At 50.5% G+C, this 11,378-nt stretch overlaps 1 protein-coding gene across 1 annotated transcript in view; it reads right to left on the reverse strand.

Moving 5' to 3' along the window:
- ccdc33 (coiled-coil domain containing 33) overlaps positions 1 to 10,960 on the reverse strand; it is a gene marked incomplete at both ends in the record, with an annotated part of 27,704 nt that extends 16,744 nt beyond the window's left edge. Inside the window, 2 exons of the mRNA XM_084477821.1 lie at positions 1,808 to 1,923; positions 10,910 to 10,960. Coding sequence (XP_084333947.1) covers positions 1,808 to 1,923; positions 10,910 to 10,960 — 167 coding nt within the window. The remainder of the gene's footprint in view (positions 1 to 1,807; positions 1,924 to 10,909) is intronic.
- Positions 10,961 to 11,378: the final 418 nt, after the last annotated feature.

Below are 11,378 nucleotides of genomic sequence, written 5' to 3' on the forward strand. Positions count from 1 at the left end.
CAGAACCATTCTGCCGTGGACAGTGATGTAATTGACACGGGGAGCAGAGCTGAGCTGTGCAGCAGCGAGGAGAGCAGCGGGCTGGGCGTGGCCGTCTGCAGAGCCTCTGCTTACGGCTGGGGTTTCACTCATCTCTGGTGTACTCAGCACCCATGGAACGGCCTTCTGGGTTTGACTTAAGACAATAAAAGCCCCTCCCCCCCCCACCAAACTGGGGGAGGATGTTTGTGCTTTTAGTGTTTGATCTGGTCGTGCCGGGCAGTGGTTCCCAGGCTTTGATCAACCTTTAGGTGTACCACTGTATTGCCTTTTGTGGACTACCCCATATTCAAAGGGTAGAAAAGGGATAAATATATATGCTGTTGAGCAAAGAATGCCAACGCCTCCTTTAATACACAAATATTACTGCAAGAAGCCAAAGGCCATGTGTGTGACAGTGGAAAGTATAGTCAGTATTGCTGCTCAGTGTGTTTATTTAGCAAACACAAATTAACATAAACCATCAATAGAAAATGTTGAGATCGAAAGCACAAAGCAACATTATTTCTGAAATGATAACCAGCAATAATACTATATTTAATAAACAATATTTATAATACATTTATTTTCAATTATTGATTGAATTTTTTATATTATTGTAAATTTGTAAAGTACCACCTGCAGTATGCTCCTGTACCAACACTGGTGGAGAGCCAGTGCACCTTCAGAGGTTCTGATGTTAAAACCATCTCAGACTGCTCTTCCTCCTCCTCTCCCTCTTCATCCTCCTCCTCCTCCTCCTCCTCCTCTTTCTCCTCTTCCTCCTCCTCCTCCTCCTCCTCCTCAGTACCAGTGGGTGGGAGATCATCTTCCAGACTCCAGTCTAATGTCATCAGAAGTGGGTTCACATCACCTGGGCTCCTCCAGCTGTTCTTCATAATCACGTTGTAGCCTTTAAAAACGTATCGGACACCAGTTAATAGCCGGCCATGGGTTTATGATTCAGTTACGTGTGGATTAACGTGCAATGATGTGATACCCTGGCGTTGCCAAAGAAACACTTATAAAGTCTTGGTATAGAAAACATTTGTTGCTGTCTGTTGATACGTTTTGACTCCAGTGTATGGCTGCTGATCCCAAACCAAATCAGACAGTGAAATAAAATGTCCAATGTACGGAACATGTGGAGGCGGAGAAGTGAGGATGAACTGCGCCACAACATTCCGATCAGATAAATATATCGGCTAAAGAACCAAAATGGAACAACATACATTTTGAACAAATTGCTCCATATATGCAGAGAAAAGTACCATTAAAAAAAACACATTATAAACATCCAAGTCTTATGTTTGTTCTTTTACAAATGACCGACGTGGGATGAGGACTCTGGACGGGGTCACAGCAGGGCCGTGGGTCCATTAGAGCCAGGGAGACATGGCCCTGTGTCAGACCGGCTCCACGGCCGTGGTCTGCTCTACGTCTTGCACCGCAGCCATGTCCAAGACTGCCTTCATTAGCCCTGCTGCTGGCCGCTCATCTAATAAACACAACCCTCTCCCTCTCTCTCTCTCTCTCTCTCTCTCTCTCTGGTGCAGGAATGCACAGAGGCTGAGTTCCCCAGGGTCCACAGGCTGTACGCATTAATAAACATAAGGAGGCAGACACGGCCCGCATGAACATAAAGGAAGCAGTGGACACAGGGGCAAACCAACGCTATGGTCTGCATTGTTCTCTTGGCGAACAGAAGCCAAACCGATAACAACCTGCACGGTTATTACGTCTGTGTGTTCCGGCACAACACGACTCAAACAAGCATTGAGCAACAGACGCTTTCAGAGCCTGCAGAGCCACGATGGACGGATTCAACGGCAGAGCCGAGCCCCCATTGACGTCGTCGTCATCAGAAGCTATCTTGGAGTCTCCGACTTTGGTCTGGGCGCGGGTCTGCTGGCACAAAATAATGGTGTGGAGACGCTGAGGCGGGCGCTGGCGCTCAGTCCCCACTGCTGCCTCCCCCCCCAGCGCTGTCCGTGGTGCTGGGGAGAACAAAAGCTTCAAAGGCCGGGCCCTTCCTCCCCGCTCGGCTCCTCTCAGGAGGGGCGGGGCCGGGGCTGAGCCGGGGATGGCACCATGTGTACTTGAATCAATTAGCCCGGCCCCCCACCCCCCCTCCCCCCCTCTCCGCTGGGGATAGATGGAGGCCCGGCTAACAAAGACATAGGATGTGTCCGCCGCGCCCCCTCACCCGGGCCTCATTAGTCGGCCAGGCGTGCGTCCCGGACACAAGCATGTATGGAGGAACCACGCCTCTTGTTGACTCCTGACAACGGAGAACAGGTTGTAGCTAGGCAACATCAAACACCTCTGAATATTGATGACAGCGTGTTGTCGATTATACTTGACAGTATGGTGTGTTTGTGTATTTGTGCCAGTGGGATTTGGTTGGTGAGATTTGGTTAGTGAGAAATGCTACTTTTTCAAACAGAGATAGTTTTATCAATTTGAATCTGCAGCCAGAGCAGAGCAGAGAGCCGGCTCTGGGGATATCAGTGGCTGTGGTACTGGGTTAATTCTGGGCCGTGTCTGAACATCAAGACAAACTCGTATCTCCCAGCAAACATCTGCCACACCACTGATATATGAGAAAAGTGCACTGTGACCCCCACAGTTCCATCTCCACCAACGAGAATAAACAGAGAATTGACTCTCATTTAATGTCAGAAGACAGATTCCTGTAATCCACCAGCATTAGTATGCATGTGGGCCTGCTGCTGTTCCTTTGAAACACAGAGCAGATGTCTGTGTCTGTATGTGTCACGGATGCTCAGAGCTCGTGGTGGCATTTTGAAACCGCAAAATGGAGACACCTGTTAGGGTGAATGTTGACAAGGCAACACGGTATCAGGCCGAATCAATCACGTCTCAGCATTTTAAGAAGGTCATTATAAAGCACACCAACAATTACAAAATATGACTTACGGTACTACTAGCCATGATGTTCAACTGTATTACCATGCGCATAGAAATTAATGCAAAACCATATTGTAGTGTTTTGATGGCACATGTGTCGTACATTCTGTCTGACTGTACTACCAAGTGACTACCAAGTATTTGGTTTAGACCTTGTTACGTGTTGAGCCATGAACATGATCCATCAAGATGGGCAACCCAGCCTGAAAAGCCATTAAAAGGTCAACTTATTGCCTTTTCCTTTGAAATAAAGACACAATTACTGTAATACTGGAACAGCGTTGCATTAATTCACACCAACCACAATGAGTGCCCATCCTTCTCCATACAATAATACTGCAAGCACAGGCAGGGAAATGGTTAGACGGACAGACAGACGGACAGACACTGCCTGTCTTGCGTTGGCCTCCCTGGGCTCCGCTCGCAATCATCCCAGAAACCCGAGATAATTACACGCCCCCCCCCTCCCAGGCGGCCCCGCCCGGCCGCGGCGGAGCGGAGCGCGGCGCTGCCGTCATACCACTTGTCTAGATGAATGAGCAGCACTTTACCGCACGTTTGCTAGCGACCATTTATTCTGCCGTCCAGCTGGTAAGAAAGAAAAAAATAACATTTAATTTGGCACTACCCCCCACCCATCTTCTCTGTGAATAATATATGCCCCCCCCCTCCCCACCTCCCAGCCCAATCATTGTCATTACTCAATGGCAGATTTTACGGTTCCCCTTCTGAGTCGCAGACCTCCGCGGGAGAAGGCGAGCGTTAACGCAGCAGAAGATGAATCACTGATGTTTATCCCAGCGCTATCCATCACATGTGATTATGGCGTTCAACCAAAGCACACACCGCAGTACCTTCTACTGCCGAGACCGAAACGCAACAGAGTTGATCTGTATCTGCATGGGCCAAAACATCAGAATCACGAGAACAACCTAGAAAAAGACCATGTTCAAAGCCACAGTTAAAACGGTGGATAAAGAAAGACCTTTTGTCTTCACCGTTGAATTCAACACCAAGTTCACGTCTGCTGAGTCTGCTGAGGAGCCCTCGTGTCTCTTTGTTCCTCTGACACCGTTCACCATTCGGTTTGGGCTCCCAGCCTCCACATCACAGCTCACTGGCAATTATCACTAGTGCAGCGCAAGCCCAGTCACACCTCTCCCCTGCCCTAGAGGACGACAGACGCGGCTCTCAACACCCCCCCGCCCCCCACTATCTCTATGCAAATCAGGCTGAAATCAGGGGGCCTCCCTTTCAAGTCGGTGCTAATTAGCTTGTTGTGCTACAATGCTATCCATAATGAATGTAACTCAAGGCATGGAGGTGTGCATTGTGACCTTGAGAACACACGACGACGCACAAGTTTCCATTTTAAAAGAAAACCGAACGCAGAGTCGAGGCGCTCTGTGAAAAGGAGATCTCTTAACGTCGACACAATCATCCATTCCTCCAAAGAGACACCACTCGTTTCCCAAATGCCCCTGTCCTGTCGTATATTACACAAAGCAGAGACACACACAGGATACATGCCCAGATCCCAGGTGACATCTATATCATACGGCTACAGTGTGCCAATGATCCCCGCGCCACAGAGACGGCAGGGGACCCGGGAGGGAGCAGCAGACACACACAGATGGAGACAAACGCGCGGTGCTAGGCTGCAGTAAAAAGAGGCACTCACTTTCACACAGCCCATAAAGAAGACTACATTGAGATAACAATGTTGCGTGTGGCGTGGTATAGAGCAATAACGTTTAGTACCCTCTCCAGTCCGGGGGGGCATATCCGTCCTGCACTTATTATGGTTTGAGTGTCTGGGTTAAGCCACAGAGCCCTGGGGGAGGCTGGGCGCTAACTGGTGGGTGCTTTAGTACCTAGAAGGATGTGTACTTGTGTAGCACACCAATAAATAAGGACATGGTCGCCCCATATGTTAATGACATTAATTGCAAAGGTTGACTTGGGTCGATTTCAAGATGTTGTATCTTCTGATGTCTTAACAGCGCCATAGCGATTTGGATGACAACTGATCCTTCCAGTCTATTGTTCATGGTTGCCTAGGCTACCGTGGTGTGTGAGTGTGTCACCTGTTGTGTGAGTGATCGGTCACTCCACAGAACAATGTGATTCAATTGATACGCTTATTCTGCATTGATTCAAAATGGTCAATCTTTAGATAGCCCACAATTAAAACCTACTACACAATGCCGGGAATGTTCATAAAGCTGTGAATTGTTTACCGATGGACAAATTGAATAGGTTTAAACATACACAGATCATTTACGATAAACCTAACAGGGAATTAGGGGGAAATTAAAAAAAGGTAATAAAAAGTAGCCTTATACCTTAGCAACTTAAAAGCTAAAGCAAAAGTTGGCTTATGCAACAGCAATTAAAGCTGGCAATCATATTTAACATAGCCAGTAACTAACCCGCTCTATGGCCAGTCACCTCTAGGGGGCGCTACTTCACCTCTTCACCTTTCCCTCCACAGAGCCTGCAGTGTGAGGCTGTATGCTCCTGGTCCGGGGCCTGGGTGTGGAGCCCGCAAGGGGACACGCTGTACGCCAGAGTGAGCACAGCATGACCGGTTCTACTCATACATATTCAGCTGTGTACATCATGTTGTACATCACCCATCATGTCCCGATCTACGGCAAGATTATGGATCAGTGGATGTGGAGGAGAAGAAACCACACAGTGAGACAGAGTGAGTGCGCCTCCTTACAGACACAAAACACGGAGGCTCCGCCCAGGCGCCCCCCCTGGGACTGCTCTCCAGGGGGTCTGCTGGGAAGCCTGGGGGAGGGGAAGGGCACGTCAACATCCAACAGCGGCTTCATATAACCCATGTGATGCTCCTGTATTAATAAAAACATAATCCCATGTTATGATGATCCTCCTCATCATCGCTGGGCGACTGTGAATCGGCACAGTGCAGCAACCTGTTCCTGTACTAATGAAGGAGGCTCTTGGCTGCAGGGAGGGGTGGTGGGGGTGGTGGTGGTGGGGGTGGTGCTGGTGGTGGTGGTGGTGGGGGTGGTGCTGGTGGGGGCGGTGTAGGTGGTGGTGGGGCTGGTGGAGGGGTGGTGGTGGTGGGGGCAGTGTAGGTGGTGGTGGGGCTGGTGGAGGGGTGGTGGTGGCGGTGTAGGAGGTGGGGGTGGTGGTGGTGGTGGGGGTGGTGCTGGTGGGGGCGGTGTAGGTGGTGGTGGGGGCAGTGTAGGTGGTGGTGGGGCTGGTGGAGGGGTGGTGGTGGGGGCAGTGTAGGTGGTGGTGGGGCTGGTGGAGGGGTGGTGGTGGGGGCAGTGTAGGTGGTGGTGGGGCTGGTGGAGGGGTGGTGGTGGCGGTGTAGGAGGTGGGGGTGGTGGTGGTGGTGGGGGCGTTGTAGGTGGTGGTTGGTGTGGTGTAGGTGGTGATGGGGGTGGTGTAGGCGGTCGTGGAGGTGGTGGCGGTGTAGGTGGTGGTGGTGGTGGTGGTAGTGTAGGTGGTGGTGGGGGCAGTGTAGGTGGTGGTGGTGGTGTAGGTGGTGGTGGTGGTGGTGGGGGTGGTGGTGGTGGTGGGGGCAGTGTAGGTGGTGGTGATCAACAGTTGGCACCACCGTGCCGGTTCCCAGCAGGCAGTGCTGTTGTGGCGTGGTTTGTGCTGCTGCGACTGTACCCGGTACCTGGCTGAGCTTTCTAATGGGAGCTGGCAGATGGTGATGGCGCTGACACTGAGGTGTGTGTGTGTGTGTGTGTGTGTGCTTGGGTGCGTGTGTGCGTGTGTGTGTGCGTCACTAAGCCATACTCCCTGGTAGCCAGTTGTGGTTGGAGAGACGAGACTGAGCTACAGTTGCGGGAGGCAGGATGCATCCGGTGAAACGTATAAAGGGACGATGTGTGGTGAGGACTGGGCTGCAGAGTGGGGTCACGGTGGTGGTGGGGGGGGGGAGAGAGCTGGGGGAGGGTCAACAAATGCCCCTGGCAGACAGCTGCTTCAGCTCATTAGGGTTTACAGAGCAGGTCTGCACGCTCAACTCCACATCTAAATTATTTATGTTTGCAACAATATGTCTGGTTTAGCACCCCATGTTTAGCCTGCTGGCAGTAATAGAATAGACGTCTATCTCTCCTCTGTGTTTAGGTGCCATAGCGAGTGCTGTGCTGCAGGTAGCAGGTTTGCATACAAAAGGCTTCTCTGTATTTATCCTGGCTGCTAAGTGTTGGAGCAGAAGAAGCGGAGACGTGCCGGGCGTGTCGTTTACAGATCCCCAGATGAGGGCTGTTCCGCGGGGACCTCTGGGCTCCAAATGTCACTGGCTGGCGTGTCTTCCAGCACACACTAAAGGTCACTGGTGACTGGCTGCTGAGCGCCTTATTGATTCCCAATCCTCTCCCGTTATGCAGGGCAATCATGCGAATGCTCGGCGCATTTCAATCAGACATTTAGGCAGGATTCTAACATTTATCCTGAATCGTAAAGTAGTGACAGCCGACATGAAGCAGCCTTCCATTTCAAGTATCACACAGTTCCCCATCACAGCTCTAGCATTAGTAGAGATATGTCTTCATTTATTAACAACGCAATGATATGCTGGATTACACATTACACATTTCCATTTTGATGATGGTATCATCATATCAAGCCCATAGCATACATTTGGCATTATTTATTTGTTGGACAACTTAACAGCAACGGATAAAATGAGCATCGATGGCTACATTTCTCTCCCAATTTCAATGTGTGGATTGGGTTAGTGCCCGTTTGGGTTTTTTGACATAATGTTCAGTGTGAGGTGTATTGGAATGGCCGTGAGTGTGGAGAGAGTGGGTTCCCTGCCTGCTCGGACACAGATGGTGGCAGGGCAGGATGTACATATCTGTAATGGTGCCCACTTGCATGCCCGCGCACACGTGCACACATGCAGAGACACACACACACACACACACATACATACACACACACATACACACACACATATGCATGCAGAAATGCTTTACATATGTATCTATATATTCACACCCACACACACACACACACACACACACACACACACACACACACACACACACACGCACACACACACACACACACACACACACACACACCCGCTACAGGCTAGCTCATAAGCTAATATTTTATCCTGGATGTATAGTCAGTTGTCAGAATTTACCACGTCCTGTTCAACTCCAAATATTCAAATAGTATTATTTAATGATAAATAAGGCGGAGGCAGTGGATGCACTGCCTCAACATGCCTGGCTGTGGGCTGCAGAGACACAGCCCACAGGATAATTAGTGCCCTGGAACAATCAATACACGGGCTGGGGATGAATGGAGAAAGCAATCTAGCGATATGCAGACGGAGAACTGCAGTGGCAGGCACAACCCAAACAGGAAGAGTACATTACACTGCCAGGAGATTTACATCAGCGCGTTGGCTCACACTGATTCCCTCAATGAAGACCTCTGTGTACACTGTCCAACTGCTCTCCCGTATATCACGCTTATTAATCAGATACTAAGAAGCCAGAATTGCAATGGATTGATTGGTCGTCACTTTTCCCTTACAATGAATCCATTCAACCAGGATGTCTCTGTACACTGTCCCACTATTTACCTGTACATCACTTTTATTAATCATTTTCTAATGGTAGGGGGATGTATCACAATCTGATCAATATTTGAGGGCGTGTTTGAGGGAGAGAGAGAGAGAGAGAGAGAGAGAGAGAGAGAGAGAGAGAGAGAGAGAGAGAGAGAGAGAGACACACACACACACACACACACACACACACACACACACACACACACAGAGAAACAGAGAGAAACAGAGAGAGACAGAGAGAGACAGAGAGAGACAGAGAGATGAAAGACCCTTAAAGACCAGAAGACGGATGGATAGGTAGATGAATGGTTGCCATGGGGGTGGGGGGGTTTCACATGGATCGATAAGCCCAGGCTAGAGCTGCGGCCCCTGGGGAGGATGGGGGCCCCCTCGCCCCCTTTTTAGCGAGAGGCAACGAGCGATGGATGACACATTTTCCTTTTAGCTGTGCCGATTTCTGGGCAGGAGCCGTGTGTCATTGGGTGAGAGAGAGAGCGAGAGAGAGAGAGAGAGAGAGAGAGAGCGACAGAGAGAAGAGAGAGAGTGGGAGACAGAGAGAGAGAGAGAGAGAGAGAAAGAGGAAGAGAGGGAAGAGAGGGAGGCGGAGAGAGAGAGAGAGGGGGGACAGAGAGAGGGGGGGTAGAAAGAGGAAGAGAGAGAGAGGGCGAGAGAGAGAGAGTGCGCGTGGCCGTGGTGTGCCGTGGCGTGACAGACGGTGATGGGAAGGGACAACAGAGTGCTCTAGGAGAGGAGAGGAAGACATGCCAGGCTGCCGGAGAACCGAGTCCTCCTCCTGAAGCACCAGGACCAAAACCAACCTACAGTAGCTCTGTTACCCCCCCGCACACACACGCACACACACACACACACACACACACACACACACACACACACACGCACAGCAGACCCAAAGGGCTGTGTTTCTTTGACTAATCCTGCTAGGTTGGTTTGGACCTACACAGAGTTTCTGGTTAGTTGGGCAGCTAATCGTTTGGAACGAATGGGTGAGTGAGTGAGGTGCTGAGGGTAAAAGGAAAACGTGAGCAGATATGGACCATAGGTCGGGTCTAGGGTAGACACAGTGTGTCACTCATTGTTAATTAATTTACTCGGTGCATTTGGTTTTTTAAAGTAAAAGAAAATCATTGCATATAGGTTTAGGGTCAGCATATAAGGTGTTTTTACACCCAAACACACTCACAAAGCGCTTTACATTGTGAGTGTGATTATGTACGGGGGGGAATGAGACCTCATCCCAGATCCACTTTTAAATATATGGATAGGCCTACGTATGAATACAATGACAATTTTCCATTGTCGGCATTCATGAATAAACAATTCTTTGAAAAGCTTACAATTCTTCTTACAAAATGTTCACAGTTCTCTTGCATTTTGATTGACAGGAACATGAGGTGTGGAAATGGGAGATTTGCTCGTCCCTCGTTTCCAAAATGATGAGAATGTGTCGCCGCCCTCGCCGCTCTGCCCGGACATAAATGAAAACATGAGGTGGGCGTCGCCCTCCAGCCTCCCGGAGATTACAGCTCCAAACGCCGCGCGGGGAAACCAATTTGCAGGAAATAATAAATAAAACATTGAGTCCCGCCGCTTGTGCTCCGGCAAACCGCCCGACTATTATTAGAATGTGGGTAAGTGCATCCTGAGAAGACGCAGCGGGGGACAGGGAGGGGGGGGGGGGTCATCCTACCTGCGAACAGACGGATCATAGTGGTCTGCTCTCCCAGGCTGCGTGCTACTGCTGTCTGTTCCAAACCCTCTCCTGAGCTCCGCTCGCCCTCGGGCTCTGAGCAGACCCTCCTGCACCTCCATGGTGGTGAACACACTCAGGAGACATGACGATACACACACACACACACACACACACCGCCGGACCAATAAAGGGATTTAGATCAAAAGGAAAAGGACTGAACAACTGACATTTCTGCCTGTAAACGACCGTGACGATGTATGACGATAAATTAGATGAGGCGTTAAGCATTAAATATCATGTTCTCGTCAATGACTAGATGTAATTAAGAAGAGCATGACAGAGAAGGTGGGTGAGTGATGGTGACGGTCCATCACTGCCGCACTCGCTGAGTCAGAACCCTGCTGGGAAAAGACCATCACACCGTCTTATGACTCATCGACAGCGGCTGTCTCCTCCACCCTGTCTCCTCTGTCTCCTCCACTCTCTCTCCCCTGTCTCCTCCACCCTGTCTCCTCCACCCTCTCTCCTCCACCCTGTCTCCTCCACCCTGCCCGCTCTGTGTTTTCAGTGAGCAGGGTCTCCTGCACCTGCCTCTCTCCCTGCAATCGATGGCCCTGTGGTGCATTAGCGTTCCACAGGATATGTCCATCTTGACATGCATTTACCCTCTCGGTGCGGAGCCTGTCCGTCCCACGCCACGGCTGCAGCGCACCCATTACTATGACGACCGGATGCCCAACCAGCTGCTAAACGCACATCCACTGACACGAGACAAGGCCTGAACCAGGGCGAGCTCCCCCGACCTGTGTCAAGTACTCGTTTGTCTTTATCAATGGACGCCAACGGGTGACACAAGCACAGATGCTGTTATTCAGAGGGATTTAGCTGCTGCTGAAGGAATCGTTGGTAATTGCATTGCACTCATTAATGAACACACCTTCTTCTGCTGTGGTGAGGTCACACAGGCTTATCTGTGTTGATATTCATATTAGCAGAACGACTTCGTGGGGGGGGGGGCGGGATCTCATCTGGGGGGAGAGTGTTCGGGTGCTGGCGTAGTGTAGTTGCGGGCGGACAGGGTTGTTGACAGGGGGGAGGGGGGGGGCGTAGTTGCCGTAGTTGCATGATTGCTTC

Source organism: Micromesistius poutassou, assembly GCF_964030765.1.
Source record: "Micromesistius poutassou genome assembly, chromosome: 13".
NCBI lineage: Eukaryota > Metazoa > Chordata > Actinopteri > Gadiformes > Gadidae > Micromesistius > Micromesistius poutassou.